Genomic DNA, 17,082 nt, shown 5'->3' on the forward strand with positions numbered 1-17,082 from the left:
GGTCGGTTGGCCTCCTTATATATTACAGAGAGTGACTAATTACAAATACAGAATATGCAAAACCTAATCCAATAAGAACCCCGCTCCGCAGTTGGTCTTACTCATGCATACGTGTCACTGACGTGTCATGATGACGTCATAGGTGGAGGTGGCTACGTATGCTGATTAAGCGCGGATGGGGACGTGGCTTGGCGCTTAGCGTATGATATAAGCGCCGAAGTCACGTGATCGAAAATGTTGTCCATTTGTCTTCGTTTAAATTTGAGAAAATGGGAATAAATTCCCTGGTATCGATTGTGTCTACGACACTGCCCCCCCTCTAAGGGCCTTGGCGGCGCCGAGGGCCTTCTTTTTCATTTCTTTTTCAAATTTTTCTAGGATTTTTTTGGCGTTTTTGAGGTTTTCCCTTGGTTCCCAGGTATTCTCCTCTGATCCGTAGCCCTTCCATTTTACCCTAAAAAACCACTTTCCGTTCCTCTCTTCCATGTCTGTGATCCCTTCAACCTCGTATTCTTCTTCTCCATCCACGGTAACAGGTGGTGTCATAGACACACTCGATACCAGGGAATTAATTCCCATTTTCTCAAATTTAAACAAAGTTAAACGGACAACATTTTCAATCACGTGACATCGGCGCTTATATCATACGCTAAGCGCCGAGCCACGTCCCCACCTGCGCTTACCTCAGCATACGTAGCCACCTCCATCTGATGACATCACTATGACACGTCAGTGACACGTATGCATGAGTAAGGCCGACTGCGGAGCGGGGTTCTTATTGGATCAGGTTTTGCATATTCTGTATTTGTAATTAGTCTTTTCTGTAATATATAAGGAGGCCAACCGACCATGGTAACACCCAGGTCGATTACCTCTTGTCGCATCACACATTGTATGAGGGCCTTACAGCCCAGTAAGATTACTTAGATACACGCCTTAAGCGTCGTCCTTGCTGTACATACGTAGTCTGCCACCGCCTTATAGCGCGTGGCCATTGTAGTTAGTTAGTTCGTCGTCGTAGGGTACCTAGTCACCGCCTTAAGCGGTTCTACTGTATAGATACACGGCCACAAGCGCCCGCACCCTCAACGTCCTTACAGACGTCTAGGACACTAGGTAATCGACCTTAAGTCGGTTGCAAACCGTGCCCACCAAGCACACCCACTTAGCCACAACAAACGAGAAGACCCCCTGTACTAGCACAAGGGAAAACAGGTGATCGAGCTCGCCTTTTGCTGTCAATAATCAAACCAGCGTCGGCTCCACCTAGTACCAAATTGCTATAAGGCAGACGGGTTCTAATCGTCCGCATACCCACGGTTGCCGCACCCGTTACCAGCGACCTCAGACAGCAGATACACCCGCTTGCAGAGACGAGACCCTACATTACGCCCATCCACGGCTGTAATTAGCGGCACTTACTGTCCAACGCTAGGTTGTTTGACGCAGAGGTTTAGCGTTTGCGTAACAAAGCGCTCATAAGTCCTGATATAGGCACTACTTGGCTACACAGCCCTCACTCCCCCTTACTCGCCCACCATTACCTTGCGCACTCCCACTTGCTCCTCCTCCCGTGCTTCCTCCCACGCTGGCCGCTCATACCCGCCAACACATCCCATGGCAACCCGCTCCTGGCCGCCCTCTCGAACCCGCTCCCCTATCGATCAAGGGGACCTGGGACCCTTCCTTCCGCCAGCCGCCCCTATCAAGCTTGGGGAAGTATCCCTTGAGCGCGTCACACGCCTCCTCCTTGGCCTCCTTGGCCAAGTCAAACGCCTCAAACGGGAAGTCGGGGAAATCAAAGAAGCAGGGATTGAAACCCGCACCAACGTCGAAAACATATCCCAAGCCGTCAATGTTGTCAAGGATGGGCTTAGAAGCCTCCAGCTCCACGGGCCCCGGACCCCAGATGTCGTAGACACAATTGATACCAGGGAATTTATCCCCATTTTCTCGAATTTAAACGAAGACAAACGGACAACCTTTTCAATCACGTGACATCGGCGCTTATATCATACGCTAAGCGCCGAGCCACGTCCCCATCTGCGCTTATCTCAGCATACGTAGCCACCTCCACCTGATGACATCATTATGACACGTCAGTGACACGTATGCATGAGTAAGGCCAACTGCGGATTGGGGTTCTTATTTGATACAATATTGCATATAGTTGTATTTGTAATTAGATAGCTCTGTAATATATAAGGAGGCCAACCAACCATGGTAACACCCAGGTCGATTACCTCTTGTCGCACTCCACACATTGTACAAGGCCTTACAGCCGGTAACACTTAGATACACGCCTTAAGCGTCGTTCTCATTGTACTTACATAGCTCGCCACCGCCTTATAGCGCGTGGTCATTGTAGTTAGATAGTTTGTCGTCGTAGGTAGCACTCCCACCGCCTTAAGCGGTCTCTCACTCAGTACATACGGCCACAAGCGCCCGCTGCCTCGACGCCCCTTAAGGACGTCTAGGACACTAGGTAATCGACCTTAAGTCGGTTGCAAACCGTGCCCACCAGCACACACACTTAGCCCAACAACGAGAAGGCCCCTAGTACTAGCACAAGGGAAATCAGGTGATCGGGATCGCCTTTCGCTGTCAATAATCAAACCAGCGTCGTCCCCACCTAGTACCGAATTGCTATAAGGCTAACGGGTTCTAATCGTCCGCATACCATCGGTTGCCGCACCTTTCGTTAGCGACCCTAGACAGCCAATCCACCCGCTTGCAGAAGCACTGCCCCGCATCACGCCCGTCCACGGCAGTTGATCAGGGTAAGAACTGTCCAACGCTAGGCCGGTTGAGGCAAGGGTTTAGCGTATACATACGATAAAGCGCTCATAAGTCCTGATATAGGCACCACTAGTCCTTCACACACACCGTCACCATTACCTCCCGCACTCCTCCTCGTTCTTCTTCCCGGGCATCCTCCCACGCTGGCCGGTCCTACCCCACACATTCCATGGCAACCCGCTCCCGGCCGCCCTCTTGAGTCCGCTCCCCTATCGATCAGGGGGAGTTGGGACCCTTTCTTCCGCCAGCCTCCCCTGAGCTCGGCAAAGTTTCACTCGAGCGGGTTATCCGCCTCCTCTGGGGGCTCCAAGCCCAAGTCGACCGCATTGAGCGGACCCTCTCGGAACAAACAGAAATTAGCCGAGAGGTTCAAACCAACGTCGAGAATATCTTGCAAACAGTCGATGTTGTCAAGGATGGGCTTGTCCAGCTCCAACGCGCCCGGGGTCCCTCTACCCCAGAAGAACGAAAACCCCCCGCGGTCGAGGAAACTCCCAGGGCCGTGCCCAAAGCCGAGCCTGTTGGCAAGGCTCAACCATCCCTCGGGGCCCCAGCCCCCATCATTTCCACAGGGGCCCCAAGGCGCGACCCCCTCACCCTCTTCAACCCCTATCCTTCCTCCTCTTTCCCTTCGGGACCGGCTCCAGCCACCCAAGGACCTCCACCAGCGCCTGTCATCACCCCGGCGCAGCCTCCAGCCCCCTCCACTGTAAAAGTGGATCACCCAGATGCCTTCAAAGGCAAGATTGGCTCAGAGGCCAAACAATGGCTAACACGCATGCTAGCCTGGGTACGCCTAAATCAAAGGCAATTCCCAACGGACCTGGAGGTTCTCTCCTTCCTCCTCATGAACATGGAGGAAGCAGCTGGGGCTTGGGCCCATCCCCACTTGGACCAACTGGGGTCCCATCGCGCACTCATCCAAACCGTGGATGAGTTCAAAGTTGAGTTCCTGGCCACCTTTGGCAACCCAGATGCAACCAGAGCAGCGGAGCGGAAGATCACCTCCCTCACTCAGACCGGCACTTGTGCCGAATATATTACTAAGTTCCGCACGCTGCAAATGGAACTCGACTGGAACGATGCCGCACTTTGCGGCCAATTCGCGCAAGGGCTCCACTGGGAGGTCCGCAAACAAATTGCCACGAGGGAAAGGCAACCAAGAACTCTGAGGGAGCTACAAGATGCCGCCCTCATCATTGACAACGCCCTCCGCAAGGAGCGAGCCAGCCACCCGCAACAGGGTAATAAGTCTGGCAAAACCTCTTCCACCCCCAACCGGGGGGCGAGTACCGGCCAACAGGCCACCAAAACCGGTCCCCTCTCCTCCGATCCCAATTACGTTTCGGAGGAAGAGCGCAACCGCCGCCGCGCAGAAGGTCTCTGTGTCAAATGCGGCAAACCCGGGCATAGATTTGCCGAATGCCGGACTGGATGGAGGGCTACCCCTAAAGAGGACAAGGGGAAAGCCAAGGAAGCTGCCAAGATTGGCGAAGACTCCAAGTACCAATTGGGAAAAGAGTAAGGGTACCTGCTGCCGCGCGCAAGGACCCCAAGGACTCTGGCTTGTGTTTGGAATTTTGTAACATATCATCTACCAATAGAATTGCACCTCTCTTCACAATTCCAATACGGCCAGAAAAAACAGCGGAAACATTAGAAGTCCTGATTGACTCAGGCGCCACGTCATCATTCTTACACCCTTGCACCGCGGAATCACTCCGCCTTCCACTCATTGATCTCCCCACTCCACGTACCGTTACTATGCTTGATGGGTCGAGCCCCCAGGCAGGAAAAATCTGGAAGAAGGCAGTACTCACCTTCACCTATGATGGCAAAAAGATGACGGAAACCTTCCTCATCTGTAACACTGGCAACCATGCGGCCATCCTAGGTTTGAAATGGTTAGATGCTCATAACCCGGAAATAGATTGGAACACGCGCACCCTATCCTTCCCACACACTCCGCCAGAACATGTGGCCATTGCCGAAGAGGAAGAAGCTGATCAGAACCCTCTTGAAGGAGTACCCTCCAAATACCACCAATACGCTAAGGTATTTGGAGAAGAAGAATTCAACAAGCTTCCCCCCCATAGGCATTACAATATTGGGATCGAACTCACCGAAGAAGGCCCCCTCAATTCTCCCCTCTATAGTATGACAGATGCCGAGTCTGCCACACTAAAAGACTGGCTCAGGGATGAGTTGAAAGCAGGGAAAATCCGCCCAAGCAAATCTTCAATCAGTTCCCCCGTCATGTTGTTCCAAAGAAGGACGGTTCCCGCCGCTTGGTTGTCGACTACCGCCGCCTTAACAACCGGACAAAGAAGAACGTATACCCGTTACCCCGTCCAGACGATCTTATGGCCCAGCTCCGTGGTGCCAAGGTTTTTACCAAACTGGACCTAAGATGGGGTTACAACAACGTCCGCGTCAAAGAAGGCGACAAATGGAAGACCGCGTTCCGAACCAAGTATGGCCTATACGAATCCCTTGTCATGACCTTTGGCCTGACCAATGCCCCTGCCTCATTCCAACATTTCATGAACAATCTATTTAAGGATTTGTTGGATGTATGCGTCATCATCTACCTTGACGACATCCTGATCTACTCTAAGGATGACGCATCTCACACGCAGCACGTTCATGAGGTCCTAAAGCAGTTAATGGAGAATCAACTGTTTTGTAAGGCTTCCAAGTGTACGTTCCACGTCACCTCCGTGGAATATCTAGGGATCATTGTATCGGATAAAGGTTTTAGCCTGGATAAGCTCAAAATCCAGGCAGTACAGGAATGGCCGGTCCCCACAAAGGTCAAAGAGGTCCAATCGTTCTTGGGTTTTGCCAACTTTCTCCGCCGATTCGCTGCCAACTTCAGCCACATGGCTAGGCCACTACACAATTTGGTGAAGAAGGACACGCCATGGAAATGGGATACCAGGGAACAGGAAGCCTTTCAGGGTCTTAAAGACGCTATCACCAATGCCCCGGTTCTTTGCCACGCCGACCCGACAAAGCCTTATTTCCTAGAAACGGATGCATCAGGAGCAGCCCTGGGGTCTATACTCAGCCAACAACAGGAAGACGGCCGCCTACACCCATTAGGGTTCCTATTGGAATCATTCAAAGGTGCCAAACAAAATTACGACACCCACGATAAGGAACTCTTGGCAATCATAAGGTCGTTTGAATACTGGCGTATCTTCTTGGAGGGGACCCTACATCCCATCACCGTCTTCACAGATCACCGGAACTTGGAATACTGGAAGGAGTCCCGTACCTTTAACCGTCGTCATGCCAGATGGCACTTACTCCTTGCCGGTTACAACTTCCAGATTGTCTACCGCCCAGGGAAACAGTCCGGAAAACCCGACGCTCTATCCCGCCGATCTGACCATGCCGATATTCCCCCTGCAAACCAGACAATGCTTCCTGACCCCGTATTTGCTAACGTAGCCCTGGTGACTCCCAAAAAAGAACTCCAACGTCAAATAGAGTCCGCCCTAGACCAAGACAAATCACTGGAGGAAATATTACAATTTCTCCAAAATGAGTCAAAGGTGCCCCCCTCAATCAAACGAGCTTTCAAGGACTACCAGATGGAGGCCGGGTTACTATTCTATCAAGGACGTATTGTGGTCCCAGACGTCGGAACGCTGAGGACTGATCTACTCCGTATCTTCCACAATAGTCCTCTGGCAGGGCACCCAGGAAGGCAGCGCACTCTGGAATTGATCTCGCGAAACTACTATTGGCCTGGCATCCGTGCAGACACCTACTGGCACGTTGATTCTTGCAAAACCTGCCAGCGGATTCGGAAACCCAAATACGCGTCCATTCCCCCTCAACCATTGGAACTACCATCACGGCCTTGGCAACATGTGTCTTATGACATGATAGTGGATCTACCCAAAGACGGAAACAATGACTCCATCCTGGTCATTGTGGATAGCTTTACCAAATACGTGATCCTGGTGGAATGCTCCAAAAAGCTCAAAGCCCCGGAATTGGCGGACCTGTTCTTGCGACACGTGTGGAAGCGTTATGGCATGCCCGAAAAAACAGTATCAGACCGTGGGAGGTGTTCAACAATAAGTTCCTAAGGGCCCTGTACCAGCGCCTGGGAATAGACCCCCACTTCTCTTTGGCCTACCACCCACAAAGCGATGGGCAAACTGAGCGCGTAAATCCTACAGTCGAGCACTTCCTACGGGCCTATTCAGGGATCAACCAGAAGGATTGGGTAAAATGGCTACCAATGGCGGAGTTTGCCTATAACAACGCGGTTCATAGCGCCACAGGCAAAACTCCATTCAAGGCACTTTACGGTTGGGAACCATTACTCACACCAAGCAACATCCCGACGGACGTCCCGAAGCTGACAATCTGGCCACTCAAATGGAAGCACAATGGCGGGAAGTGGAAGCGGCACTCCGGCAATCAAAAACACGTATGACAGCCGGGGAGACAGGAGAACCATTAACCTTCGAAATTGGGGAAGAGGCCTGGCTAGATGCCAAAAACGTGAAGCTGAAAACTTTAAGTCCCAAGCTAACGGAACAACGCCTAGGCCCATTCAAGGTAACCAAAAAAATTTCCGACCGCGCATACCGCCTGGAACTCCCACCATCAATGAGAATCCACGATGTCTTCTACGTAGGACTGCTGTCAAAGGTCAAAAGGGACAAAAACCGCACCTTTGAAAATCGCCCTCCACCAGTCACCGTGGACGGGGAAGAAGAATACGAGGTTGAGGGAATTACGGATGCCAAAGAAAGGAACGGAAAATGGTTCTTCCAAGTCAAATGGAAGGGATATGGGTCCAAAGAAACACGTGGGAGCCCCGAGAAAACCTAAAAAACGCCGAAAAAATTTTAGAAAAATACGAAAAAGACATGAAAAAGAAGGCCCTCGGCGCTGCCAAGGCCCTTAGAGGGGGGGCAGTGTCGTAGACACAATTGATACCAGGGAATTTATCCCCATTTTCTCGAATTTAAACGAAGACAAACGGACAACCTTTTCAATCACGTGACATCGGCGCTTATATCATACGCTAAGCGCCGAGCCACGTCCCCATCTGCGCTTATCTCAGCATACGTAGCCACCTCCACCTGATGACATCATTATGACACGTCAGTGACACGTATGCATGAGTAAGGCCAACTGCGGATTGGGGTTCTTATTTGATACAATATTGCATATAGTTGTATTTGTAATTAGATAGCTCTGTAATATATAAGGAGGCCAACCAACCATGGTAACACCCAGGTCGATTACCTCTTGTCGCACTCCACACATTGTACAAGGCCTTACAGCCGGTAACACTTAGATACACGCCTTAAGCGTCGTTCTCATTGTACTTACATAGCTCGCCACCGCCTTATAGCGCGTGGTCATTGTAGTTAGATAGTTTGTCGTCGTAGGTAGCACTCCCACCGCCTTAAGCGGTCTCTCACTCAGTACATACGGCCACAAGCGCCCGCTGCCTTGACGCCCCTTAAGGACGTCTAGGACACCAGAGGACACCAAACCCCCGGTCGTGGAAGCAACGCCACGCCCCCTATCAAAAGTCGACCCTATTGGATCGACTAGTCGGGTCTCATTCTGGCCTGAATCATCCAAGGGGCTCCCCACCTTTGCCCAGCCCACTCCGGTCCAAGCAGTGCCCCCGCGAGTCCCATCTCCCCCTCCATCTCCGCGTCTCCAATCCCCCATCGGAGCACCTGCTCCTCCACCTCCGGCTCCAGTTGCCGCCTATCCCGCTCCGGTCAAGGTTGACCACCCCGACGCCTACACAGGCAAAGTAGGGAGCAAAGCAAAGCAGTGGCTGACCCGGATGTTAGCCTGGACCCGCCTCAACTCCCGCATGTTCCCCACTGTTGTAGACACACTTGATACCAGGGAATTTATTCCCATTTTCTCGGATTTAAACGAAGACAAACGGACAACATTTTCAATCACGTGACTTCGGCGCTTATATCATACGCTAAGCGCCAAGCCACGTCCCCTTCCGCGCTTACCTCAGCACACGTAGCCACCTCCACCTGATGACATCACTATGACACGTCAGTGACACGTATGCATGAGTAAGGCCAACTGCGGAACGGGGTTCTTATTGGATTACATATTGGATATGATGTATTTGTAATTAGTCACTCTGTAGAATATATAAGGAGGCCAACCGACCATGGTAACACCCAGGTCAATTACCTCTTGTTGCATCCCCATTGTTGTACAAGGGCCTTAAAGCCCAGTAACCCACTTAGCTACTTAGTCTACACCGCCTTAAGCGGCTCCCTCACTGTAGTTACATAGCTGGTCATCGCCCATACGGCCTTGGCCCTTGTAGTATAGCTGGTCGTTGCCGTAGGATAGCTTGCCGCCGCCTTACGCGGTTCTCTACTTAGATACATCCGGCCGCAAGCGCCTCCCTCCTCGACGTCCTTACAGACGTCTAGGACACCCACGGACCAAGAGGTCTTATCATTCCTTCTCATGAACATGAAGGATTCTGCGGGAGCATGGGCCCACCCACACCTCGACCAACTTGGATCACACCAAGCCATCATCCAAACGGTCAAAGAATTCAAACTGGAGTTTCTGGCAGCGTTTGGCGACCCTGATGCCACAAGGGCCGCCGAGCGGAAGATCACCACCCTTACCCAGTCCGGCACATGCGCGGACTACATCACAAAGTTCAGAACCTTAGCCATGGAACTGGACTGGAACGACGCGGCCCTCCAAGGCCAGTTTGCCCGCGGCCTCCACTGGGAGGTCAGCCGCCAAATTGCCACCCGCGAGCACCAACCCCGCACCCTCCTTGAGCTGCAAAACGCAGCACTCGTCATCGATAATGCTCTCCGAGAAGAGCGCGCTAGCCATCCGCCGAAGGATAGTAAGTCTAGCAAAAACCCCGCAAGGGGAACGAGTACCGGCCATGCCACAACCGGTTCGAAAAAACTCTCCGACGATCCCAACTTTGTGTTGGAAGAGGAACGCAATCGCCGCCGCGCCGCAGGCGCCTGCATCAAGTGCGGCAAAATGGGTCACAAGTTTGCAGAATGCCGCACGGGCTGGAAAGCAACCCCTGTTGAGGACAAGGGGAAGGCTAAGGAAGCCGCCAAAATTGGCGAAGACTCCGAGTACCAATCGGGAAAAGAGTAAGGGTACTGCTGCCGCGCGCAAGGACCCCAAGGACTCTGGTTTTGTTTCGGAAATATGTAATATATCAAATAGCCACAATAGAATCTCCCCTCTCTTTACTATTTCCATCAAACCAGAGAAACAAGCGGAATACTTAGAAGTCCTGATAGACTCAGGCGCCACCTCATCCTTCTTACACCCCCGTACAGCGGAACTACTCCGCCTCCCTCTAATAGATCTCCCACAACCACGTACTGTTACTATGCTTGATGGGTCGAGCCCCCAGGCTGGAAAAATTTGGAAGAAGGCCCACCTAACCTTCCTGTTCGATGGCAAACGCATGACGGAAACCTTCCTGATTTGCAATACCGGATTGCACGCTGCCATCTTAGGAATCAAATGGTTAGAGAACCATAATCCCGAAATTGATTGGAACCTGCGCACCCTCTCTTTCCCTCACACGCCCCTGGAACACATAGCCATTGCCAAAGAAGAGGAAGCTGACAAGAACCCCCTTGAAGGAGTACCCTCCAAGTACCATCAATATGCAAAGGTATTTGGGGAAGAAGAATTCAATAAACTTCCCCCTCATAGGCACTACGATATTGGTATTGAACTTACGGAAGAAGGACCCCTGAACTCGCCCCTTTACAGCATGACTGATGCCAAATCCGCCACACTCAAGGACTGGCTCAGGGACGAGCTCAAGGCTGGGAAAATCCGCCCCAGTAAATCATCAATCAGCTCCCCGGTTATGTTTGTACCTAAGAAGGATGGTTCCCGTCGGCTTGTAGTGGACTATCAACGCCTAAACAATTGGACAAAGAAAAACGTCTACCCGTTACCCCGTCCTGATGACCTCATGGCCCAGCTCCGCGGTGCCAAGGTCTTCACCAAGCTAGACCTAAGATGGGGTTACAATAACGTCCGTGTCAAAGAAGGCGACAAATGGAAAACGGCCTTCCGTACCAAATATGGTCTATACGAATCCCTGGTTATGACTTTCGGCTTAACTAACGCTCCTGCGGCCTTCCAACACTTCATGAACGAACTGTTCAAGGACCTATTGGATGTATGCGTCATCATTTACCTTGATGACATCCTAATCTACTTGAAGGACAACGCAACCCATACTCAGCACGTCCATGAGGTCCTACAGCGCTTAATGAAGAACCAATTGTTCTGTAAGGCATCCAAGTGCACATTCCACGTCACATCGGTGGAGTATCTAGGAATAATCGTATCGGACAAGGGATTCAGTCTGGATAAGCTCAAAATCCAGGCAGTCCAAGATTGGCCCACGCCCACTAAAGTCAAGGAAGTACAATCATTCCTAGGCTTCGCCAACTTCCTACGCCGCTTCGTTGCCAACTTCAGCCATATGGCACGACCCCTACACAACTTGGTTAAAAAGGACACACTCTGGAAATGGGAAGCCAAGGAACAGGAAGCATTCCAAGGACTGAAAGATGCCATCACAGACGCCCCTGTGTTATGCCATGCCGACCCTACCAAACCTTACTTCCTCGAAACAGATGCATCTGGTGCTGCCCTGGGCTCTATACTTAGCCAACGCCAAGAAGATGGACGCCTCCACCCGCTTGGTTTTCTATCCGAATCATTCAAGGGAGCCGAGCAGAACTATGACACACACGATAAGGAGCTCTTAGCGATCATCCGCTCCTTTGAGTATTGGTGCATATTCCTGGAAGGCACCGCACATCCCATCACGGTATTCACAGACCATCGCAACTTGGAATATTGGAAGGAGTCCAGAACATTCAACCGGCGTCACGCCAGGTGGCATCTATTGTTAGCCGGGTATAACTTCCAAATCGTATACCGCCCCGGTAAACAGTCCGGCAAACCAGACGCTCTCTCACAACGTTCAGACCATGCCAACATTCCACCGGATGCCCAAACCATGCTTCCCAACCCTGTTTTTGCCAACGTTGCGCTAGTTACACCTGAGAAGGAGTTACAACGCCAGATCGAGTTATCCCTAGACCAAGACGAGTCCCTGGAGGAAATCCTCCAATTCCTGCAGAATGAGTCCAAGGCTCCACCCTCAATCAACGCGCCTTCAAAGATTACGAGATGGAAGCAGGTCTGCTATTCTACCAAGGGCGAATTGTAGTACCAGACGTTGGGACATTGAGGACAGACTTACTCCGTATATTCCATGACAGCCCCTTAGCCGGCCACCCAGGCAGACAACAGACCTTAGAATTGGTATCCAGAAACTACTACTGGCCTGGCATCCGCGCAGACACGTATTGGCATGTGGACTCCTGTGAAACGTGCCAACGGATCAGAAAGCCCAAATACGCGCCTATCCCACCTCAGCCGCTGGAAACCCCCGTCAAGCCCTGGCAACACTGTCTTACGACATGATAGTAGATCTGCCCAAGGACGGAAGCAACGACTCCATCTTGGTCATAGTGGATAGCTTCACAAAGTATGGGATTTTCGTCAAATGCTCTAAGAAGCTCAAAGCACCTGAACTAGCGGAATTGTTCTTGGAGCACGTATGAAACGGCACGGAATGCCCGAAAAACGGTCTCAGATAGGGGAAGGTTCTCAATAACAAATTCCTGAGGGCACTGTACAAACGCCTGGGTATAGACCCCCACTTCTCCTCAGCGTACCACCCCCAGAGTGCGGACAAACGGAACGGGTTAACCCATCCATTGAACATTTTCTCAGGGCTTACTCAGGGGTCAACCAAAGGGACTGGACCAAATGGTTACCAATGGCCAAATTTGCATACAACAATGCGGTTCACAGCAGCACAGGAAAAACACCATTCAAAGCCCTGTACGGATGGGAGCCTACCCTGACACCTTCAAACGTACCCACAGACGTGCCAGAGGCCAACGACTTAGCCCAGACAATGGAGGCACAATGGAAGGAAGTGGAATCGGCACTCTGGCAATCCAAGCAATGCATGACGGCCGGAGAAGATGGAAGCCCGTTAGAGTTCGAGATTGGAGAAGAAGCCTGGCTGGACGCCAAAAACGTCAACCTCAAAACCTTGAGTCCAAAACTTACGGAACAACGCCTAGGACCATTTAAGGTTACTGAGAAGATCTCCGACCGGGCGTACCGCCTGGAACTCCCTCCTACCATGCGAATCCACGACGTCTTCTATGTAGGACTCCTGTCTAAGGTCAAAGAGACAAGAAACGCGCCTTTGAGAATTGCCCCCCACCAGTCACAGTGGATGGGGAAGAGGAGTACAAAGTGGAAGGAATTACCGACGCAGAGGAACGCAACGGGAAATGGTTTTTCCGGGTAAAATGGAAGGGTTACGGCTCTGAAGAAAACACATGGGAACCCCGGGAGAACCTTAAAAACGCAGAAAAAATTTTGAAAAGATACGAAGAGGACATGAAAAAGAAGGCCCTTGGCGCCGCCAAGGCCCTTAGAGGGGGGGCAGTGTCATAGACACACTCGATACCAGGGAATTAATTCCCATTTTCTCAAATTTAAACGAAGTTAAACGGACGACATTTTCAATCACGTGACATCGGCGCTTATATCATACGCTAAGCGCCGAGCCACGTCCCCACCTGCGCTTACCTCAGCATACGTAGCCACCTCCATCTGATGACATCACTATGACACGTCAGTGACACGTATGCATGAGTAAGGCCGACTGCGGAGCGGGGTTCTTATTGGATCAGGTTTTGCATATTCTGTATTTGTAATTAGTCTTTTCTGTAATATATAAGGAGGCCAACCGACCATGGTAACACCCAGGTTGATTACCTCTTGTCGCATCACACATTGTACAAGGGCCTTACAGCCCAGTAAGATTACTTAGATACACGCCTTAAGCGTCGTCCTTGCTGTACATACGTAGTCTGCCACCGCCTTATAGCGCGTGGCCATCGTAGTTAGTTAGTTCGTCGTTGTAGGGTACCTAGTCACCGCCTTAAGCGGTTCTACTGTATAGATACACGGCCACAAGCGCCCGCACCCTCGACGTCCTTACAGACGTCTAGGACAGGTGGGGGCCGGTTCTCAAAGTTGCGCTTTTTGTCCCTTCTGACCTTTGACAGGAGCCCCACGTAGAAGACATCGTGGATTCTCATGGACGGCGGGAGTTCCAGGCGATACGCGCGATCGGAGATTTTCTTGGTCACTTTGAAGGGACCTAGGCGTTGTTCCGTTAGCTTGGGACTCAGAGTCTTCAGCTTCACGTTTTTGGCGTCTAACCAGGCCTCTTCTCCAATTTCAAACTCGAGTGGTTCTCCTGCTTCTCCGGCTATCATACGTAATTTTGATTGCTGGAGCGTGGATTCTATTTCCCGCCATTGTGCTTCCATCTGTGTTGCCAATTCGTCTGCCTCAGGGACGTCCGTTGGTAGGTTACTTGGGGTTAAGGATGGTTCCCATCCGTATAGTGCCCTGAATGGGGATTTGCCTGTAGCACTATGTACCGCATTGTTATAGGCAAATTCCGCCATTGGCAGCCATTTGACCCAGTCCTTCTGGTTTACCCCTGAGTAGGCCCTCAGAAAATGCTTGACCGTCGGGTTCACGCGTTCTGTCTGTCCATCGCTCTGAGGGTGGTAGGCCAAGGAGAAGTGGGGGTCTATCCCCAGGCGTTGGTACAAGGCCTTCAAGAATCTATTGTTAAAGACCCGTCCTCGGTCCGATATCGTTTTCTCAGGCATGCCGTAACGTTTCCATACGTGTCGTAGGAATAGGTCCGCCAGTTCCGGGGCTTTGAGCTTCTTGGAGCACTCTACCAAGATAACGTACTTAGTAAAACTGTCCACAATAACTAAGATAGAGTCATTGCTTCCGTCTTTTGGCAGGTCCACTATCATATCGTACGACACATGTTGCCATGGGCGTGAGGGGAGTTCTAATGGTTGGGGCGGTATGGTTGCGTACTTGGGCTTTCGGATCCGTTGACAGGTTTCGCAGGAGTCAACATGCCAGTATGTGTCAGCGCGTATGCCGGGCCAATAATAGTTCCTTGATACCAATTCCAAGGTACGCTGTCTTCCTGGGTGTCCTGCCAAGGGGCTGTCGTGGAAGATGCGAAGTAGGTCCGTTCTCAGAGTTCCAACGTCAGGGACCACGATTCGTCCTTGGTAGAAGAGTAGGCCGGCCTCCATCTCGTAATCCTTGAATGCGCGTTTGATGGAGGAGGGTGCCTTGGACTCATTTTGGAGGAATTGTAGTATTTCCTCCAGGGATTTGTCCTGGTCCAGGGCAGCCTCAATCTGGCGTTGAAGCTCCTTTTCAGGGGTCACTAGGGCCACGTTGGCAAATATTGGCTCTGGAAGCATGGTTTGGGCGGTGGGTGGAACGTCGGCATGATCAGCACGTCGTGAGAGGGCATCAGGTTTTCCGGACTGTTTCCCCGGGCGGTAGATAATTTGGAAGTTATATCCTGCTAACAGTAGGTGCCATCTAGCGTGGCAACGGTTGAATGTTCGGGACTCCTTCCAGTACTCCAGGTTGCGGTGATCGGTGAATACGGTGACAGGATAAGCGGTTCCTTCCAAGAAAATGCGCCAATATTCAAAAGAGCGGATGATAGCTAGGAGCTCTTTGTCATGGGTGTCGTAGTTTTGCTCGGCACCTTTGAATGACTTGGATAGGAAGCCTAGCGGATGGAGACGGCCGTCTTCCTGACGTTGGCTGAGTATGGCACCTAGTGCCGCTCCTGAGGCATCGGTTTCCAGGAAGTAGGGTTTGGAAGGGTCTGCGTGATGTAGTACTGGTGCGTTAGTGATGGCGTCCTTCAGCCCTTGGAATGCTTCTTGCTCCTTGATTTCCCATTTCCACGGTGTGTCCTTTTTGACCAGGTTGTGTAACGGTCTGGCCATATGGCTAAAATTGGCAACAAAGCGGCGTAGGAAGTTGGCAAACCCAAGGAAGGATTGTACTTCCTTAACCTTGGTTGGTACCGGCCATTCTTGTACTGCCTGGATTTTGAGCTTATCCAGGCTAAAGCCCTTATCGGAGACAATAATCCCAAGGTATTCCACTGAGGTCACGTGGAAAGTACATTTTGACGCCTTGCAGAACAGTTGGTTTTCCATCAGACGCCGTAAGACCTCATGAACGTGCTGTGTGTGCAATGCATTGTCCTTTGAGTAGATCAGGATGTCATCAAGGTAAATGATGACGCATACGTCTAGTAGGTCCTTAAACAATTTGTTCATGAAATGTTGAAAGGCGGCGGGAGCATTGGTGAGACCAAATGTCATGACCAAGGATTCGTACAAGCCATACTTGGTGCGGAACGCGGTTTTCCATTCATCGCCTTCCTTGACTCGGACATTGTTGTACCCCCATCTTAGGTCTAACTTGGTGAAGATCTTGGCGCCACGGAGTTGGGCCATGAGATCATCTGGACGGGCAGCGGGTACACGTTTTTCTTTGTCCGGTTGTTGAGACGACGGTAGTCAACGACCAAGCAACGGGAGCCATCTTTCTTGGGGACAAACATCACGGGTGAACTAATGGAAGATTTGCTTGGTTGGATCTTTCCAGATTTCAACTCATCCCTGAGCCAGTCCTTGAGTGTGGCGGACTCAGCGTCTGTCATACTATAAAGAGGGGAGTTGAGGGGGCCTTCTTTGGTGAGTTCAATGCCGATATCGTAGTGCCTGTGAGGGGGAAGCTTATTGAATTCTTCCTCTCCAAATACCTTGGCGTATTGATGGTACTTGGGGGGTACTCCTTCCAGGGGGTTCTCGTCAGCTTCCTCCTCTTTGGCAATGGCCACGTGTTCCAGTGGGGCATGGGGAAAGGAGAGGGTGCGTTGGTTCCAATCAATTTCTGGGTTGTGGGCGTCTAGCCACTTCAATCCCAAGATGGCGGCGTGAGACCCTGTATTGCAAATGAGGAAAGTCTCGGTCATTTTTTTGCCATCAAAGGAAAAGGTTAGGTTGGCCTTCTTCCAGATTTTGCCTGCCTGGGGGCTCGACCCATTGAGCATAGTAACGGTACGGGGATGAGGGAGATCTATTAGGGGGAGGCGTAATGCCTCGGCGGTGCGTGGGTGGAGGAATGAGGATGTGGCGCCTGAATCGATCAGGACTTCTATTGTTTCCGCTTTTTTCTCTGGTTGAATTGGAATTGTAAAAAGTGGGGCATTTCTATTGATACTAT

The 17,082-nt window shown here is 51.3% G+C and overlaps 4 protein-coding genes across 4 annotated transcripts; 2 read left to right on the plus strand and 2 right to left on the minus strand.

The window, feature by feature from the left end:
• Positions 1 to 300: 300 nt before the first annotated feature.
• Positions 301 to 614, minus strand: RhiXN_10199 (Retrotransposable element Tf2 protein; the record flags this gene model as incomplete). Its single annotated transcript, XM_043330015.1, has 2 exons — positions 301 to 553; positions 610 to 614. The coding sequence occupies 2 exons, from the start codon at positions 612 to 614 to the stop codon at positions 301 to 303; spliced, it is 258 nt and encodes an 85-aa protein (XP_043184112.1).
• A 1,003-nt stretch (positions 615 to 1,617) lies between these two features.
• On the plus strand, positions 1,618 to 8,684 carry RhiXN_10200 (Retrotransposable element Tf2 protein; the record flags this gene model as incomplete). The annotated part of the gene is made up of 10 exons (XM_043330016.1): positions 1,618 to 1,914; positions 2,863 to 2,998; positions 3,048 to 4,320; positions 4,404 to 4,970; positions 5,015 to 6,863; positions 6,917 to 7,127; positions 7,178 to 7,633; positions 7,678 to 7,747; positions 8,311 to 8,602; positions 8,643 to 8,684. 10 exons carry the CDS (start codon positions 1,618 to 1,620, stop codon positions 8,682 to 8,684), a joined length of 5,193 nt encoding a protein of 1,730 aa, XP_043184113.1.
• Positions 8,685 to 9,294: 610 nt separating this feature from the next.
• RhiXN_10201 (Retrotransposable element Tf2 protein) lies at positions 9,295 to 13,389 on the plus strand (the record flags this gene model as incomplete). Its single annotated transcript, XM_043330017.1, has 7 exons — positions 9,295 to 9,959; positions 10,036 to 12,075; positions 12,132 to 12,235; positions 12,289 to 12,470; positions 12,513 to 12,586; positions 12,649 to 13,093; positions 13,126 to 13,389. 7 exons carry the CDS (start codon positions 9,295 to 9,297, stop codon positions 13,387 to 13,389), a joined length of 3,774 nt encoding a protein of 1,257 aa, XP_043184114.1.
• A 500-nt stretch (positions 13,390 to 13,889) lies between these two features.
• RhiXN_10202 (Retrotransposable element Tf2 protein) lies at positions 13,890 to 16,909 on the minus strand (the record flags this gene model as incomplete). Its single annotated transcript, XM_043330018.1, has 2 exons — positions 13,890 to 16,345; positions 16,429 to 16,909. The coding sequence occupies 2 exons, from the start codon at positions 16,907 to 16,909 to the stop codon at positions 13,890 to 13,892; spliced, it is 2,937 nt and encodes a 978-aa protein (XP_043184115.1).
• Positions 16,910 to 17,082: the final 173 nt, after the last annotated feature.

Source organism: Rhizoctonia solani, chromosome 11 (genome assembly GCF_016906535.1).
Source record: "Rhizoctonia solani chromosome 11, complete sequence".
NCBI classification, from domain to species: Eukaryota; Fungi; Basidiomycota; class Agaricomycetes; order Cantharellales; family Ceratobasidiaceae; genus Rhizoctonia; species Rhizoctonia solani.